Source organism: Neolamprologus brichardi, chromosome 13, assembly GCF_056152115.1.
Source record: "Neolamprologus brichardi isolate AB-2024 chromosome 13, ASM5615211v1, whole genome shotgun sequence".
NCBI lineage: Eukaryota > Metazoa > Chordata > Actinopteri > Cichliformes > Cichlidae > Neolamprologus > Neolamprologus brichardi.
This window is the reverse complement of record NC_142116.1, coordinates 8982531-9002987: the sequence shown is the minus strand read 5'-3', so window position 1 is coordinate 9002987 and position 20457 is coordinate 8982531. Positions and strand designations below refer to the sequence as shown.

At 38.5% G+C, this 20457-nt stretch overlaps 1 protein-coding gene across 1 annotated transcript in view; it reads left to right on the top strand.

Annotated features, from left to right (window-relative positions):
• Positions 1–6506: 6506 nt before the first annotated feature.
• Positions 6507–20457, top strand: part of LOC102777326 (inactive phospholipase D5) — a 72221-nt gene continuing 58270 nt past the window's right edge. The window contains exon 1 of the mRNA XM_006783606.3: positions 6507–6709. Within this exon, the coding sequence (XP_006783669.2) occupies positions 6539–6709 (171 nt within the window). The 5' untranslated portion in view covers positions 6507–6538. The remainder of the gene's footprint in view (positions 6710–20457) is intronic.

Below are 20457 nucleotides of genomic sequence, written 5' to 3'. Positions count from 1 at the left end.
AAATAATTAGCGAGGCAAAGGGATAGAGGATCAGAGAAACAGAAACAGAGATGCTCATTATCTCTCATTTGTAACCATCAGTGCATCCCACAGTAGAAGCAGGGAATAAACACTGTAGGGATTAATGCAAGATGAGTATTTTCCCATAGATGTATAACATTAAGGTCTAAGTCATTACATCAAGTGAATCGGATTTAAAACCTTGTGTGATTTATTTTTTACTTGCTGAGAGCATGACTCCCCACAAGTGTTTCTTTCCAGAGACTGTGGAAGTGAGAGTGAATGGCAGAGCCCCGAGTCACAGGAGGTGAGAAAGAAATTGAGAAAGATGGCAAGAGAAAGCATTTAAGACCTACTAGAGAACTTGAGTTATTCCCATCTGATGTAGAGGCAAAAGGAGACAAAGAGAGCGAAACTGCAAAACGAAAAATATGTAAAGGTCTTCATCTTCTATTCATTTAAAAAGATTAATCTTGCCAAAACATAAATTTCTACTTTTTAGACGCTACTTGCTGGCTCCATTAACCTTTCCTTGTTTGGGGTTATTGCAGGACCAACCTGATATGGACCACAGTATTTAATGGTCGGTTCAAGCTGGACATAACACAGTCTGCATAGTTTTGCATGAGATGAAAGACTGGCCTCGCACTCCCCTGGACTGCAGGTGTTTAAGACTTGGAAGGAGCGATGGAGGTAAGGCGTCTGTGATCTTCAGTGCTGTTAATGGTTCAGGGGGCGTATTGATTTTGGCTGAGGCATGTTTAGCTGACTAATCTTTGGACGCCTCTGTACTGGAAAGGTCACGGAAGCTTATGGTGCAATCATTACAGAGATGAGCTTCAGGGAAATGTGTATTCATATACTGTACCACGAATATCAGGGACAGATCGTAGATTTATGTTTGAGTGATCATTTTTAGTTTAGGTAGTCATTGTAATGTCATGAGATGCAGCTCGCCCAAAATAACCTTTGAAACAGTAATAAATTTGCCTATTTTCCGACTAGAAAAAAACAATAAATAATTTGGACTTTTATAGCTTTGTGACTAAAGCTTCATTTATTATTCAACGAGCCCAGCGGAACATTTTCTCTTGCATAATGAATGTGGTTTGTGTTAATACTCCAAACAGCAATAGCATGGGTTGTTTGAGCAGATGTAGTTATTATAATTTAAAGGATGGAGAAGTAAGCCCTGCATATACTGGCTTTGAGATGTCGAGGCAGTCATTTTTTTCTCGATGTGATTAAAGAACTCATTTAAAATGTATTTTCTAGTCAAAGCACTGTATGTGTTACTGTCTGTTAGGTATTTTCTTCATTGGGAATAAAGCAGGAAAACCCCAAGAAATGTTTACTCCGTGATTTACTGAAACTTAATGAAGCAAATGGTTTTCATAAGCAATCTTGAGTAAATATGAGTTTCTCCGAAGGGCACATAAATTCTTTAATTTCAGAAGCTTCTTCACAGCAAATATGTTCATATGTTCCTCAAATGGGATGACATGATCTTCTGATAATCAGGGTATGAAATACTGTACGAGCTTCTAAAAGCATCTCTTTGGGATAACTTGCCAGCAGCATACCCTTTATGATTTATGTTTTTATTTGCTCCTTCGTATCTTGTAAGTTGTTGTGTTGTTATGAAACAGGTACTCAGTGTGAATGTGGCAATATAAGGAATTGTTTCTTAGAAGAAATGTGCTTGAAATACTGAAAGTTTTATCACAGAGTGTATAAAACTCACCTCCTGCTGCCCCCTGTGTGCGGAGCACTGAGTTATGGTTTCACAACCTGAGCTCCGCTTCGAGAGTGTTAAGGCCAAAGCAGCGTGGTACTGACTCTATGCTGCTTTTGCACTACCATGTTGGATGTTATCAAGGATCACCGTGCATAAATTGGTTCTTTCTATTGTGCTGCACGGCCCTATACAAAAGACAGAAAAAATGTACTTAACAAGCAAAGTTTTTCGGTTAATGCTTTGTGCTTTGTGCTTTAACCTAGTCGCAGCCTGGGATCACTTTTGATCCACTTTAATAGAAATAAAGTGTTTCATCAGTCAGACACCTTTGTAGTGTACCAGCTAATGTGATGCTTTTCCCCAAGGTTAAAACCTAAAAGCCTTTCAGCAAGGTGCAGTGGTTTTGTGGGCTGACTTGGCCCATCTTCATCTGAGTTCCCTCATTAACCTCAGTGCTCAGTATTCAGCCGGCGTCTCCACTGATGGCTCCTAGCCGAGAAAAATGTGAGTGAAGGAAACAGAGCTGCAGAGGGACTGAGACCGCTTCACAAATATTCTTGACTCAGCATTGTTTAAATGCAATGAGGCGTCACAAAAAAATTATCAGCCACTTGAAAATAACACAGAATGAGTTCAAATACAACACAGAAATGCATGGAAGCTAGGTAGTATTAGCCTTTCATGTCTAGTAAGGGCGAGTTTTCTAAACCTTTGAGAAAACAGAAGAGAAGGTCAAACTGTATTGACTGTGAGGCTGTGTGATTTAATATACACTGATTTTTTTTCAGGCTGCATGTCAACATTTGTGTGGACAGCCCATGCTCCTTGCCGTAGCAACCACCAGGATGAGGTATAAGTCAAGTCAAAGTTTATTTCTATAGCACATTTTAAACAACCTCAGTTGACCAAAGTGCTGTAAAGTTTCAGGAAATATGCAATTATATGTGTAAGAGTCACCAAATCAAACAATAAAGATACACTAAAACTCAAATAAAACAAGTAAATAAGACTGTGTTTGCATAATAAAAGCCAGAATACTCTGCTCGACTAGACAAAAAAGCAAGCGCGAAGAAATAGTGTTTTCTAAAGTGCTTAAAATGATTGAGAGACTGGGCAGCTCTTATGGAAAGAGGTAAGTTGTTCCAAAGATTAAGAGCCACCACTCTGCTTTCTAGGAATGTCCGAGAGGAGCTGTTTTGTAGAACTCAGTACTCTCTTAGGATTGCAGGGTTTAAAAGTTTCAATTAAGAAAGGGATACCAAACCACTGAGACTCCTAAAAACAACTAATCAAATTTTAGACTGGATCCTGTGTAAGGAGGCCAGTATAGGTAGAAGCGTTCACACCATTTCTTTGAAATGTGATAAAGGATAATCTTGATGATTGGATTGGCGGTATAAAGTAATCCATGTATGAAATGACCCTGATAACTTTCTATACAGCAATGTAGAAAACTGAGTATTCTTCAAAAGCAAATTTTATAATACACTTACTAAGCCAAGTGTACAGCTCTGACATATGGCTTGCTGTAAGTTCTTTTTTTCCAAAAAGCACTGAATCTTAATTTTAATCTTTAATTATATCTCTGTGGAGTGTCTGAGGAACATTATGCAGTGCATCTAAATAACAGATGATACACTGATGGCATTATTTTTTTATCCATGAAAGGTGTGGAAGTGCTTTTTCACCAGATCAGCAGTTAATAGTAACATTAGTTCTAACCGGGACTGAAAAATGAAAGAAACTCATAACATCCATCTGGACAATGGAATTTGGAGAGTCATCAAACCTCCACTGTGTTTGGACCTTTTTAATGGAAGTATCCAACAAATATTATGACCTGTTGTGTGATACAGACCGTCCAAGACGTTTGCAACAAAACAGCACTTGTGATGGTTACTAATGATCTTCTTACGGCATCTAACAGGGGATGTGTTTCTATACTTGCTCTGCTAGGCCTCCGTCCACCATTCAATACCGCTGCTCATAACATCAAACTGAAATAACAATGCACTGCTTGTATTCAATTAAATTAAATGAGTCGTATCTGTCTGTTAGATTTAATAGATTCCAGTTTATTCATCCAAATGGCTCTGTGCTGTGACCAATACTTTCTTTTCTTATCCAATATTATTAGAAGACATCACAAAAAAATTAACTGCTATTCAGATAGTACTCAACTATCTGAATGAGAGCCAGGCTGCAGCTATCAGGTACATCTCCTGTGGAACCAGCTCCTAGTTTGGATTCACGAGACAGAAATCTTCTTTTTTAAGACTGGGCTTAAAACTTTCCTTTCTGAGAAAGATTAAAATTAGGGCTGGATCCATGAGACGCTAATTCATCCACTAGTTGTTCTGCAATAGTATTAGGCTGCTGGGGAACATCCCATGATACACTGAGCATTTTTTTTTTTTTGCACCACTCCCATCGTTCCACTCCATGTGTATATATTAAAAATCACCTGTGCATGTCATTTAATTTTGTGTTCTCCATCCTAGAGTTTGTTTTTTGACCTCTCTTTCTATACTTTCTTTTTCTTTGTTCTCTTTCCTTTCACCCTCCACCAGTCAAGGCAGATGGCTGTCCTTCCCTGAGCCTGTTTCTGCACGAAGTTTTTCCCTGTCGAAAGAGAGTTTTTCCTTTCCACTGTTGCCAAGTGCTTGTTCATGAAAAGCCTCTGTTTGTTGGGGTTGTCTCTCTTACACTTTAGCTTACCATGAAACAAAACGGTCATTTTGGAGCTGTTGCTGTGAGTTGGTGCTATGTAAACAAAAATGTATTAAAATGAGCTAATTGTTTTAGTGTGTGAAATTCTAGTCTTTTAGTCTGTGAGTTAGCACTTTGTAGCAGAATTGGTAGTTAGTTCATAACTTAGCACTCTGCCCTCTTACAAATAACCAACATAGCAGAGCCCAAAGGTTTAAAAAATATGGAATCAAAAACCTAATGGTTGACTTCATGGTGGCAGAATCCATCTTTTATACAATCTTTGGCTCTAACTAAGGAATAGTATCAAATCTAGACTAAACCAGTGAACATTTTCTTTGATAGCACCCTGAATTCCTCCCATGCACAAAATAAAAGAAAATCTGAACACCCTCACAGCCTTATATATTTCTCGCTATTTTATTATTTATTTTTAAGTGGCACCCCAATCATATTTTCGCATAATAAGCAGAGAATACATGTGTTGTCATTCTTTGGCAGACTCCCAGCATTAACACTAACCACAGTAATGGAAGTCAGTGCATGCAATTAAAATGAACTGTTTTTATTCCAGTGAAGCAAAGTGCTCTGGCTATCCACCACTAATCACTTCAATGTGTAGATGGTGTGTGAGACAGAACTTGCATTGCTTATATTATGGGGAGGTGCCTCCCTTTTTTGGAACAAGAAAGCAAGTTTCTGTATTGCAGCTCATTAAAATTTAGGGTGAAGACATCTGTAGATTATAGGAATATAGTATAGATTTAGGGATTCAGTACTAGCACACAGGAATAACTGAAAGGAAATTAATACAAGTGAGTGCATTGTCCTCTAACTGGAAGTAGAACCGATTGTGTGTGTCTGTGTGTGTGTCAGTACAGTATGCATGAGTTTACCCAGATGCCAATTAAAGTTTTTAAGCTCTGTTGCTTCTCTGACACAACCAAAGGTAAGGAAAGAGAGGTACTGCAGCCTCACTGCACCACTTTGCTGTGATGCACCAAGGGGGATATGTGTGCGTGCGTATGTTTGAGTGCAGTCAGAGGTACATGTGTCATAAATCAGGGGAAATATAAACAACTGAAAAAAACCTGTCGATACTCAAGTGTGTGCGGTGGGAAGAAAATTAAGAAAGACAATGCAGAACTGGAGGTGTAGGCAGCAAAAGAGTGTGACACAAGTGGAGAGAGCTGACAGGTTAAAAGAAGAAAACACTGATATTTCATAGTGTGAGGCAATTGCCAAAAGAAGTGGAAAGAGAAAGGATTGAAGGGATAAAAAGAGGTTTAAGATTAAGAAAAGGGCTGAATAATATTTTTTGGATAAACACAGATGTGTCTGTTCCTCCTGTCGTCAGAGTCTATTGATAACGGCGTATGCTTTACAGAGGGGTCTTTCCTCCCTCTATGACTATGAATCAGCTTCACCTCAACTCTGTCCGTCCCCTCTCTTTCTACCTCTTTCTGTGTGCTTTTCAACCCCTCCTCTTCCCCTCCCTTCTCCTGTTCCTCACACTCACGCTCTCACACGGGGGATGCCTGAATCGGTGGAAGTCCTGATCAGTGTTGTCGGAGTCCCTCGTCTGCTGAGGGCAGAGCCTAAACCCAGTCTAACCCAGCTCAGCAAATACTGAAGATCTTTGAAATATCATGAGAAGGAGACGCACTGGAAAGAGGATTTCTTGCAGCCGGTGGACATTTGTCAAAAGTGTTGAAGACAGGGACAGTCTCATTTTATAACCAGAGAGGTATGGTGAGAATGAAAACTGTTTGTTGATTATTTTGAGGAATGCAAAGCTTCAAACTGGGATTTTGTGTTTAAGTCATTAAAGACACTGACAGAAGAGGATCCACCAGAGCTGAATATTTATAGCACACAACTTTGGAAGAAAAAAAAACAACATTTTTATAATTGCAGAGAAATAAGTGTATTTATTTTTCAGCATGTGCAAATTGAGTTAAAATTTGAGTGTACGTGATGCAGCTGAATTAAGAGTTGTTTTAACCTATTGGCTGAGGATCAACAAGCTAATTGTTGTTGTTTTTTGGCAAGAGTAGAAGACCGCTGAACCAGTTGCCCAACCAACCAGCCATGGAGTTACGAGGAATACGCGGGATAGGAGGTGGCCAGGACACAAAGTGTCAGGGGTCAGGTTTTGGCTATCCAGTCACCGGGATTCCAACCAGCTCCGTAATAACAGCTGTGCAGCAGCAGGACTACTCAGCCAGCGTCTGGCTTCGCAGGAGGGATAAACTGGAGCATGTAAGTTCTGATACTGGAGATGAGGTATTAGACACAGCTGAAAGAAGAGTGAAGTCTTAAGTAGAATTTAAGAATAGTTAAAAACATGTTGTGTTTTTCACATCCACTGGGACATGTTCTCACCCTCTGACCCTTGGTTAAGCCTTTCAGAACCTGTAATTTCAAAAATGGGATAAAATGGAAGAGAAAATTTTTAACATATGATTGTCTTTTAGTGTTCAACTATTACAGACTGATAGAATGAGGGTGATGACACTAAATTATGATAATATTTGAGTGGAAACTGTTTTCTATGAATGCACACCCAGATTGTAGGGTGTGGGCTGGAGTGTTAACAAGAAGAGGCTGCTGTGGAAGGACTGGACAGAAAAATATCTATTTATATAAATCTGAAATAAAATGTTGAGACAGTGGACTGTTTGGTGGCCATAATGCAGAGACAAAATTCAGGATACAAACACTAAATAATTAATTTATTGATGGAATTCTAATTATTTGGATAAGTACAGCTCCTTATGTCTGATTTATAGAAATCTAAATTAAATTAATTACTTTGTTTTTTGTTATTAGCAACAAAAGGAATTTAAGTTAAGCAGAGGGAAAATTGATTGTTTATTATAAGGAAATGCTCATAATGTATATATAGACCTGCTGTACATTCATAAAATATTTGTCATGTCACATTTAAACTGTGTTGAGTAACTTTTTTTTTGTTAACCATGCCCTCTTTCAGTACTGTAGGTTACAATGATCTACATCTAAAATGTAGCAAATGTAAATTTGTGTAAAAACGAATACAGAAACGGGTCTGATATTAATGAATCTGCTGAGCAACTTCAACTGTAAACTACTGCGTCTATAACACATCAACTTAAGTTTCTAAATTTTGCAAGCTGAGGGGGATTTTGTGTTGTAAGTGAAGGAATAAGCTGAATTTTGCTTTATATCCAGCAACGCTTTTCTTTTATACCTTTGTGATGTTCAACAGTTACTTTTGTTTTCTATTAGAAAGGAGTTTCTATTAGAAACGTCCTCAGGAGACTCGCTGCTCCGACGTAAACTGAATCAACATTCTGTGAAGGCCTTCCAGGTGTAGAGATTTAGCGTCAAGGAAAGGAATGGAAGAGGTGTGTGTGCTGAATATTTGATGCTGGGGGGGGAACAGTGCCACGTCCAGAGAACTGCTGCTAAGTCTGTCTGCATAACTAACTAGAAGGATGAAGCAGCCTGTCCCCTTTCTGCACACCCACACACATCTACAGAGGCACTGAATCACACAGATACATGCACACGCATACTGTAAGTCTGTTTTTACAGGCCGGGAGAGCACACGCAAAAGCACTCAGAGGCCAGCAAGTTGGCCGTCACGCCTGAAAACAGAAAAGACATTTTGCATTTTAATACACTACCAAGCAGACATGCAGATAAACACACACTCATTCACTCTATGCATTATTCAAAACAAATTATAGCTTGAAGGACAAAAGCGAACTTTACAGTGTACAGTGATTTTATTTTCTGTAATTGCATAACATTAAGTCTGTCTCTTTCTAGCTACATCTAATGTAAACGATGTGTTGGCAACACAGTTTGACAGATATGATTTCTCATTCGAGTCGAGAACAAACCCGTTATTGTTTTATAATGAGATTTTCTTTAACTGATGGAGCTTGACTTTACATTTAAGAGCAAGAGTTTTCCTGCTGACAGCGATGACAAATGTGGTGTAAGTTCAAGGAGAGATAAGAAGTTGGATACTGAGAGCCTTAGAGACACAGAGTGCCAGTCACAGTGATGTGATTCAAGTCACATCTTTAGCATATTTTCAAACTCCAAGAAGGTTTTTTACTCATTCCAAGTAAAGTCATCAATCTAAGAAATCAAAGACTGATTACAGCCTCATGTTTTCACCTGGTCACGTTGTAACTTGGAATATAAATATTCTGCAGTTGTCCAAAAGTAAAGTAAAACATATACAAAAACTGTGAAATCTGTGAACATTTTGGCACGACCCTGTCCTCAAAACAGTACCAGTGAATAACAAGACTGTTTATCATTCCTCATTGATTAATTAAAAATTGATTATGATGCTTGAATCATCAAAGAACGACCAAGAAAATTCATTTTGACCACAAGGGGAAGGATTACTATTAGAGCACCTAACTGCAAGATGCACGGATCAGTTCAGTATGTATGGTGAAATTTCATTCCTTGCTACGTTTTGAAAGTATGATAGTGCTGCATTTGGATTAAACACAATCTTCTGTCCTTATTTGACCAATCTCATGCAATTCATTGAACATATTTTACTGCTCATCCAAGCGCATCACCTTGCTTTTAGTTATTACTCGGTAGCTATGCATATGTGTTATCTCTTTTCCTCTTATCTGTGCTGAGTCATTTATTTTGTAACAGATGAGTTTACTGCGGTTGCTTTCATTAAATTATGCAAGTTTAAAGAGTACATTACTAAAGATGGGATCTTGATATAGTACGCAGTGGAGCTACTTTTGCTTCTTATCCTGATGTAGTTTAATTTCTAACATTGCCAAACAAAATACAAATCATGCAAATAAACAAATCATTCAGCAAATAATCTGAATGATTATCAGCTGAAGAAGGTGCTTGGTGCTCTATCCAGCCTTCTGCTCTGTAGATCCTCTATTGTTTGTTGATTGACTACATGCATTTTTTCATGAGTACATAGAATTTCATACAAGAGGTCAGAATCATAGACTAAGTAGTTGTAAAATATATTTTTTGTTTCTTGTTGTAGTAGACAGGTGTGGCTGTTCTGCACCTTGAGGTCACACTCATTTGTCTATCTGGTTTCAGGTGCACATCCCTGCACCTAGGGAGGTGAAATGCCATTTAAAGTTTCTCTTAAGGCAGTTACTGGATCTTCTGTGTTCACTGTGTGCTCATAAGACAGTCTTAAAGAAGATGAATCAGCAGCTGAGAACCAGGTCAGGAGGCTAACTGTGAATGAAAGCCAAACCTCCAGGAGGAATTTTAAGAATTGGCAGCTGAAAGTACAGCTGGCTCCACACGCTGATTGCATTTTCAATTTCATACTGGCAGTGCTGATGTATAGATTCATATCTGTGGTATTATTGGTCAAACTATATGGGGCCTAGGGGACTTCTAGCCTCTTATGCAAGTTTATTTGTTATTGTTCTTGGCTGGTGACCCAGCGTTCTGTGTTTTGGACTTTTGAATCTTAGTATTAATCGTTCCCACTGCAGGTCTTAATGCTCAAATCCGATTTTTTTGTCTGCTTGTTCACACTACAAATAAAATGTGACAGCAAACGCGCTCTAGTGTGATCCCTCAAAGCGGCCCGCATGCGCAAAAGAAAACGCTCTGTTTAGACCCAGACCAAACGGTATTGTTTGACTGATGGCCCTTAATATAAAGACTTGTTTTGGACTTTACATTTCCCAATTTAGCTTTAAGTTGTAAATAACAAAATAACTTTACATATGGCCTAATAATTGTTCTTATTGCTGTTTTAGAGAGGAGCGGTGCTTCAAAGGATAGTTGCAGATTTCTATCAGAATCTGCAGATTATACAGTACAAATAAAATGTTCACGTTTCTCCAACGCTGTCTTCCAAACAGTTTCACTGACATCTACGCTGGATGGCCAGGAAGCGTTCACAATGTCTTCTCGGGCGCTGATAATTGGCGCATGTCTTGTGTCGGTGACGTAAAAGACGGATTTAATGCGACATGACCGTTCAAACAGCAGACGCTTTCTAAAAACGTCAGCTATGTATCAGATTCAGTACAACATACGAAAGTGACCCAGATCGGATTGGAAAATATTGGATTTGTGCTGTTCACACTGTCATACCATGATGGGATATGGGTCACATAGGGTCAAAAAAGTCGGATTTGATGCGCTTTTGCCTGCAGTGTGAACGTAGCCTTAGAGTACTAAGCTGATTTCTGGATGTTATTATGTTGGGTTTTCTTGTTTAGTCACTTTAGGGTCATCAGTCTATTGTCCCGTTCTCTTAGTCTTGTCACTGTGTTTCGTTCTTTAGTGTTCTTACACTCACCTTTATGTTTTGTCCTTAGCGTTGTCCATGTTAGGTCTGCCATGCTTCCATGTTTGTTGCCCTCTGTGTCTCTCGCCCTCTCTTTTGTATCCCAGTCATGTGTTCTGTCTGTGTGTTCATCCTTGTCTCCCCTGTCTGTCATGTGCTCCCATGTTTGTTTATCCCCATCTTGGTGTCAAGCCACGTCCTTGTCTGAGTCTTGGTATGTGTGCTACTGTTCAGTGCATTGTGTTCAGTTTTGCTCTCCCTGTCTCGTTATGTGGAAATTTGTTCCTGCTGTGTTTGCATGTGTTTCCACTTCCCTCATCATCCCTCGGTGTCTATATTGTCTCTGTTTTCCTCCGTCCTTTGCCAAAGCCCCTCTTCACCTACCCCTGTGTTTCCATGTTCCTATTTTTCCAGCCTTTCATGATTAGTTCCTCATTCATTTTGGTTTTCTTATTTCGTTCTGTTTTGACAATCAGCCTGAATGAATGGCTCGCCTTTTGTTAAAGTTCATTGCTGCCTACGCTGTCTGCATTTGGGTCCTCACTCTCCGCTCCACACGGTCTGCTGCCTGCAGATTGTGACATTATTATGTTTCTTTCTTTCTTTTTTTCCCCTATCCCTCTCATTTGCTATTTTTGTGGGCTGGGCAAGTGAAGATGATGAAACTCAGGGAAAATATTTATTTGCCTCAAATGAATAAGAAAGTTGGGTTGATTTCTCAGTGCACATTAGTCAAAGTATGAAATATTACTTATGATGAACTTTATATCTTATGATGAACTTTTTTATCTGGAAGTGATGAATGATGCTGTGAATCTGCTGAAGAATGAGGGGTAGGAAGATTACACCCAGGTTTTGACACGTCCATCTGTAACACAAGGTTACCCTGGAAGTGGGAAATGTAGATGTAGTGACAAGGTAGAAATATTTTTAGCTGTGTGAAAATTTCTGGAAATCAATTTGAGAAGCTGTCTATGAAGCGAATAACAACTTATGATTATTTATGATAAACCTCCAGATTTAATACATAATAAATAAAGTTATATATGTGAAACATTTATACTGCTTAACTAATTTATTAGAGCACCACCCAGTGTAACGATCTGCCACAGCTGATCTAAATCACCAATATGTTTAATTACCAAAAATCACTTTCACATTTTTATTTCATTTGTTTATTAAGATGCCAAATTACACTTACTTGCATGTCACTAACAAAAAAAAAATGTTTTAATAGTTAAAACTTATGCTTGATCTGACTTCTTAGAGAGTTCAGAGTCCAGGCTCAAATTTGAGAATAAAAATGAGAATTCAGCAATTTTTAGTTTATGTAATTTTGTAATTTTAAAATGTAATTTTAAGTTTAGTCTTTTAGTTAAAGATGTTTTGACTCATTTTTTAAAACATTTGTATTTTCTTGTTCTTAAGAACGGTGTTCTAATACATTTATTTTAAGCACTTAAAGGAAACCAGAGTAAAACCTATTATTTCCATTGCCTTGCAAGGTGGAACTGTTTATATACATTTCAGATACTAAATGCAGAGACACTAAACCTGTGGTCATCAAATGAGGAGAATTAACTTTTTTAAAAAATATGATTAATTTGAAAGAAATAATAATCTTGGTGTATAAAACTGAGCATAATGTTAGTTCAAGCAGGTCACAGAATCAAGCTGGAAGTCCCTGCGTCCTGTTGGGAAACATCTTACATTTGTGCTGCTGCTTCTGCAAGCTGCTTTGCAACCCACCCTCCACACCAGCTCTTCTGTTTCATGCTATTTCTGATCCAATCAATGTCTGTTGTCATTTCCTACTGCTCAGTAATTGTGTATTGCTGTCTTTAGGTATTCCACACAGGGCATGGAGGTCCCACAACAAGGCCATACTGCCAAATAACAATGATTAAAATTGTAATAACAATCCTGTTTCACATGCAGTTGTCCTAAGAGAAATATGATGATGCCTGTCTTACTCTTTACTATCTTTACTATTAGTAAAGCAGGAAAGCCTTGAGTCCTTTTTTCCTTTTGTCTACAATCAGTCAAGTTAAGTGCTTAAAAGGCAGGCCTGATATTGAAAGTCTGGGAGACACTGATGTAGAGAAAATGGCATGTGGTCTAATAGCTGACAAATATCTCCTTGTGTTATATTCTGTAGCACCATATTATTCAACCCTAATGGAGGTGAATGGGATTCCAGATCTTTCAAAATTCTACCGCACCTTCTTTTTAAACAAAAACTTGTGCTTTAGAAACTGTCAGCAATTTATGTAACAGACATAAATACATTCACAAAAACACAGTAATGAATCATTAGGACACAGGAGCACATTTGCCTCCTTTAGGCGATCCTAAAAGATTTCTTGTCATCACTTTCAATCCTTAACCACCCTCAGATAAAAGGTTGCTCTCCGTGGAGAAAGTGCAGCCTCATTAATGCTGTTGTCTCATGCGTCCATCCCCATTACTTGGTGATGACCTCGGGCAATTGTCTCTGCCTTCAAAGCAGTGAGACCTTACTTTTTCAGTTCGAGATGGACATGTTTTCAGAATTCTGGATTCCTTTTATTTTTAATTGGTGAGTTTTGTCTGACAGCAGGGAAACAGACTCGTCTTGAAGTTTGTGCTGAAACTGTTTCTTTGCGGTTCAAATTCAACCATGAAGCAGCCTCTTCATAATGCTGCTCGAAGGCTTTGATCTTTCAGTAAGATGTTCCAGTCTAATTGTTTACTCTTAAACAACAACAACAAAAGAAATCACCAATCCACTTTCCCCCTGTCAAGCAGCCACATTACATTTAAAGTAAAATCATTGACCGGTTGATTAAAGGTGTTTGATTATAGACAGAATACTCTCATTATGTAGTGGATGGAAGATAAACAGCAAAGAGAAGCCAGTGAAATAAAAGACAACACATTTAAACTGCTGCAAGCGCTGATCAAAGTTAAGGAAGATTTACATTGGAATTATTTTCCTACCTAAAGATCAGCAGAAATTAAGGCAAGAAGACAGATGTCTTTATATCTGTGAGAGTTGTTGTTGTAAGTGTATTCAAACTTTATAGTCAGTATGTAGATACCTTTGGCCAGAAGCTTACTATCATCAATTACCAACACTCTTCACTGTGTTCAATACCAAGTACCAATTAAAATTGATGCTCGGGGTTCTTGGCTCCTTTTTAACAGCTTGGCATGAGTTCATCCTGATTTCACTTCAGCATCAACTTGACCTTGTGTGGAGGCTTCATGCTTAATTAAAGTTTACCTCTTGCCTGTTTACAGCTAAACTGTACTAGGCTGCAACTACTGTATAAACATAATTGACACGACATAGTTCTATATAGTCCATAATTAAACTTGAGATGCTACCATAACAAACCTTGAAAGAACTTCAATTAAAGCTACTTTCAGCTGCTCCTATGCACAAGAGGTCACCACAGTGGGTAGATCCACAGTAGATTTCTTGCATGTTAATCACTTCTACATTATAAAGTAGGTGTTTCTAGGAACTAAATACTTATTTTCCTAAACGGGTAGCATTCCTTGTTTACATTGGTTGTGTTGATGGCTGGTTGTATTTCAGTGGTTTCTCTGTATTTAAACAAGCTATTTAAGGTATGTAAACAATAATTATCCCAAATTAAAACAATAATTTACTACCTATAATTGCTCATTCACACTCTTTCATGAGTGGTTGAATTAACACAAATCTGGCTGGGTACACATACACTCACACATGTATACCCTTAATTCACTATTCTGTCGTATAGTCCTGCCTTGTTCATTTAGTTTACTTCGACAGCTTTCTGGTTGGATAGATGCTTGTTTGATTTTCTTTGTGAATCACATGACTTTTGTATTTGCTGTTGATTTCTTTTCTAAACCCTTTAAATTAAATTTTGATCTTTAGTGATGCTGCGAGTTCTGGCATAGTTTGTAGCCTACAGGAACAGTAGGGGGAGCTATCACCTAATATCAAAACTTCATTGTGTAAATTGATGTAGATTTTTAATTCAAAGGATTGGAGCTATAACATTTTGGCCCACTGCATGCATCAGACTGTCAGTTTCCAGGTGTGTGATCTATATACTGCACCATGATAATGAATACCATCTGTTTTAATTCTAATTAATTAAACGTCTCTTCAGGACCTGACAGTTTGAGGCATGCTGGCTGTCAGTTTCTACATGTGAGCTTTAAATCTCCTTTAGTTTAACTGGCTTTCTTATTTTCATTCCTTTTTTCTCTTTGTTTTATGGCATCTCAAAATTCAGCCTGTTTCCTCTTTCTCTTTAATCACAAAATTGGCTCAGATTGCTTTGAAATATAATCAGTTAATAAATACACATTACATCAAAATTTTTAATACATGAGATTTTTTCTCAACTTTGTAATAATGCAAAAAGACCTTCAGTATTTATACTGATATGTTATATATTTAGGATTTACTGCCGAATCAATTCAGGCCTTGAATAATGTGATAGTGCACTCAGGGACATCATAAAAAAGATTTTGCTGTCTTCAAAGTCAGAAGGGGTCTTTTGAGGTCTTTGCCTGTTGTTTGACAAACTGTCTTTGGCACAGACAATGGAGTGCATATCTGTGAAGGGGAAGTGACTGACTAAATTAGTAAATAAGTAAATCAATAGCATTCCTTATCATCGAAAAAAAGGCTGTATACTTTATTTTTTCCCCAGATTTTTAAAGATGGAAAGAATCTCTAACCAGATTACTAAAATCAAATTTGATGGTAATCTGGTTAGATGATTTACTTATGATTTTGTAATCTGAATACATAATCCCAGTTACATGCATGTTAGCCATTTTTGCCCAACCCTGTTACACATACACAACTACCCCCTCACAAACCACCTGCCGAGACAGAGTAATGGGGAAGATACACTGGAAGCCATAATCGTGCTTTTTCATGAATTGAACTAATTAGGCAATTAGCTGAAACTCATTAGACTCTGTTTCTGTACCACGAAGCTAAATTATGTCAGCTGTGAAAGTGCTACATGAGTACAGAGCCCTCACCGAATTGTGAAATCCACATTATCTTAAACGTCCAGAAGGATTTAAGCCTTCTATGAAACCTTTGTGCCATCATCTCTCGATCTCTTAAGAGAGAAGCTCTGCTGGTCTGTTGTAGCTCACAATGTAGATTAAAAAGAAAGCTTTCATGTTGACATTTCATAATCTAATTTGATGCTCTTTTTATCCCCCTTGACTCCACTGATTTCTAGAAATGTTTTCTGTTTAATTTCACTGGCAAACACTTCATAGCTCTTATAGTTCAAATGCCGGAGGCTCAGTAAACTCTCATGCTTCAGGAAATTTCAATACAACAGAGCAGAGATAAGAGTGGTTACAGCTCATGAAACTACTCAAGTGCAATATCTTTGTATATGCTAGAAGGGATTAGTTTATTGGATGCTTGCTTTGACTACACTGATAATAAAGAGACTCTTAGTGTTGGAGTAACAGAACTGCTGCTCATGTTATAGTCCAGCTTTAGAACTTTTCTTCTCATCAAAACTATGGTAAATATATAGCTGCAACCCTGCAACAAATACAGTAAGCTACTGTTTATATTAATGTAACAAATCTTTTAAAAAGTTGGTGTTTTTAGGGTTTTGCACACATTTTGATAATTAATCAATCAAAATAATACAACCACACATTAATGTGCATAAGAGAGATGAACTGTCTATGGCCACATCTATAATTTTTAAAAACACAGACTGCATATAAATGATGGAAGCAGCTTCTAATAGCTTGCAAAGATGCATAGAAAGATCCATGCATTAAGTAATTCTTTTCAGGTATGTTTATTGCCTCAAGAGTTTCAAGTTTTATTAAACAAACCATAAAGAAAAAAATGACTAGCGTAAGCAAAGCTGTTAGATGTGCTTTAGTAATGATGAAATGATGAAACTGTGCATTAAAGTTGCATTAAAGTCGTGTAGTTGTGGCAACTTATGTTCCTTTGCTGATGAAATTCATGTTGATCCTTATTTCTGAGTCGCTGTAAAGTGACTGTCATGTGTTCCTAATTTGTGGGACAGTGCCGGATCTAATTGCACTACTTGAGTATCACGTTTACATGGTACTTAAGTAGTGTACGATCGTGGCTCAAGGTTGCCGGTTCGAGCCACGGCTTGGACAGTCTCGGTCGTTGTGTCCCTGGGCAAGACACTTCATCCATTGCCTACTGGTGGTGGTCAGAGGGCCCGGTGGCGCCAGTGTCCGGCAGCCTCGCCTCTGTCAGTGTGCCCCAGGGTGGCTGTGGCTACAATTGCCATCACCAGTGTGTGAATGTGTGTGTGAATGGGTGGATGACTGGTTGTGTAAAGCGCTTTGGGGTCCTTAGGGACTAGAAAAGCGCTATACAAATACAGGCCATTTTACCATTTCATATCAGAGTGCAGCTGTGATATACCAGCAATATATAGGAAAGTAGTGAGTGATAAAACCAATGCAGCATCTTCCTCTTGCTGCACACAAAGGCGGCATCACATTGTCAGCTAGCTGACACTAACAAGAGAGACGCAACTTGACCTCTTCATGGAGTGTGGCAAAGGAAATCCGGAGCTGATACCGAAAGGCTGGATGTGAAATGACCTGAATCTGACATAAAACTGTCAATCTAAGACAAAGCCAAACAAAGTCTCCCTTGATTTTTTTTTGTTGTGCGCAGTGCCAAGTCAGCTTGAAACTCACAGTTCTGCAGTGCATCCAAAACACAAAAACACACCAACTTCAGCAGATGGATGGCACCGCTGAGTGCTGATACTGCATCAGTGATGCTTGTGACAGATGCACTAATTATTTTTGTGCGTGAAGAAAAACTGACAGATCCTGAAACTGTGAGAATGTATTTAATGGAACACAGATCAGCATTTCTATAAATATTGTGTCATTAAAATATTGTTTAAGGTGTGCTTTGCTGCTGTGATGACCCCCTTTGAAATTAATATGTTCCTGCTGTGGAACACAAAGACACATATAGACATTTCAGAGGCAAGTAAAGCTACTGTTATACAGTACTATTGAAACATTTGGAAAACTGATCAACTACAGATTACATATCTTTTAGAGCTTCCAAACAGCACATGCATTCTTTATCCTGCAGAAGGGCAGATGAGGTAAATGCTTTATATCTGAGATTGGTTGCACTTCAGTGGTTTGTCTGTATTTAAACAAGCTATTTAAGGAATTTAAACAACAATTATCCCAAATTAAACAATAATTTGCCACCTATAATTGCACATTCTCACTCTTTCATAAGTGGTTGAATCTGAGAGTTTACGTCAAACAAGTTCTCAGTCATTTCCTCCGAGAAACACTTATTTTTGGTTTAGTCAAGAAGGCTGCCTGGATACAGAGGACAGGAAGCAGGAAACTAAAAACACCTAATTTGCTGCTTTTAAAAGACTTAAAGGCTTGTGCAAATAAAGTTTCTCATGCTTCTTTATATGTGCTACAGTTACACTGTACGCTAACTAGTCATAAACAAGTGTTTAATTGATCTTCTCCTGGTTAAAAAAAAATTAATCTGGAGTGATGTTGCACTTGCTGCCATTCAGGTCATTGTACTGTTTTATACTTAAGACAAGGAATCTTATAAAAGTGACTTTATCATGCAAATACCATTTGAGGCAACATGAATATTGACCATAGGTGTGAACATGAGTGTGAGTGGGTGTCTCTCTGTGTGGACTGTGACTGAGTGGGTTCCCTCTGGGTAATCTGGATTGCTCCTACAGTCCAAAGGTATGCAGTTCGTGGGTTTAACTGGTTATACTAAAATGCCCACAGATGTGAATGTGAATGTGAATCATTGTCTGCATGAGCCCTGCAGCAGACTGGCAGCCTTTCCTATGCCCTGCTTCAGCCCTGTGGCAGCTGGGGTAGACTCTAGCCCCGCACAACTCTGAGTTGGATAAGCAGAAGAGAATGGATTGATAGATGGATACTCCTGAGGGAGAGATTATTTGGGTGCAATTGGAGTGCTGAAGAGCTATTGTCAGTGCAAGTTATTGAAGCATATGGGTGGTTGGGTGGGGAGGGGGGGGAGCTGTTCCTTAGTCTGTTTGCATGAGTATTGTATTCATCTGTATCATCGGCCTGATGGCAAAAGTTGAAACAAAGGGTAACGGGGGTGTGACGTGTCTGAAATGATGCTGCTTGTCTACTTCCTCAGAAGAGTGGTGTAGACATCTTCCAGTTGTGGGAGCTCGTTTAGTATGCAGTCTTCACCACACGGTGTAGGTCATCCGCTCAGCTGCTTTAGCAGCTTTAGTACCGCGTCATGATCATGTTTGTGAGGATGCTCTCGGTGATGGTTCTGTAGAAATTTAGCACCAGTCCCTGGGGAAGATGTGCTTGAAATACTACACTCGAACAGAAAGAGTCTTGAATGACTGTAGTGAATGATATGGTTTTTATCAGCTTTGTAGGCACTCGATCAAAAAGGAATAAATATTGCTTGTCCGTCAAACAAATAACAGTTTCAGTGGGCTGTAGTCACTACGCAGGTAGCTTCCACTTCCTAGGGAAGAACTGTCCTTGTTGTTTGTTTGTTTTTTGACCAGGTTTGAGGACTGAAAGTCCATGTCAGGTGGCTGGACATGGTAACTCCAACAAATTTTAATCTATGCATACTCTCTGCTGCTTAAGATACTGTTGGGATTTGGGCTGTGTTTATTTTTTATATGACTCTCAAGTCTTGTCATCTTCCATTTAAATAATCAAGAACATGTCTAATAATACAGATTTTAAGCTTTTGTGAGTTTCAGCTAACGATCATCATTGTAGCCTTCCATAAGACTGGGTACTGTAACAGTGTTTGTTTATGGGCAGTAAAGCTATCGGATAGCTAGCTGCAGGTGGACCATAAAAGACACAAAGGTAATGTATTTGTAAGGGCTTTAACAAAGAAAAATGGCGCATCGACTTTAGTGTTTTCTGCTCCATTCTCTGCTGGTCTGTTCTCATTGTTTTAAAAATGGTTTCACATACCTTCCGACTGTTTGGCCATTTTCTTGTTTGTTTGTTTGTTTTTATTTCAGTCTATGGTAAGTTTAACAATTGATGTCTGATAGATTCTAGACCTTAAAATATATACTCCCATCTATCGCAGGAAATCCCAGAAATGTGAGCTGTTACTAAGAAGGGATAAGCAGGAAAGGAAGAAGAGGAGGAGAGCCTGATCATCTATTTATTGTTTAATCCTCCATCTATATGGGAGAGACAGAAATTGTCTGACAGTTGATCTTCTATTTAGCTCTAATCACGAAGCCCTGTTTCTCTTTGTCTCTTATTTTCTTATGCCTACTGCACTGCGATGATCGCCAACTTAAAAAGCATACTAGCACCCCCTGCTGGCTCTTCTCTGTCAGCACACAGCTGCAGGGCAGACAGACTTTAAAAGATTTACTATCTATACCCTGCATCTGAACAGGATCTGCTCTGCATTACAATGTGCTGCCGATGTATTGCTTTTGCATACTAAGAAGTGTAAAATAGCATTACTTTGTCATATCTCTGCTTGCAGTCAGTGAACTAAACTGCACTGAGATGTCTTGAATCAATGCAATTCAGTTGCATTGGCTGTGTTTCACTAGGCTCACTGCCTGCACTTTGTTTCATGCTGTGCCTCTGCAATTCCATCATGTATTGCAATTCTGTTTTA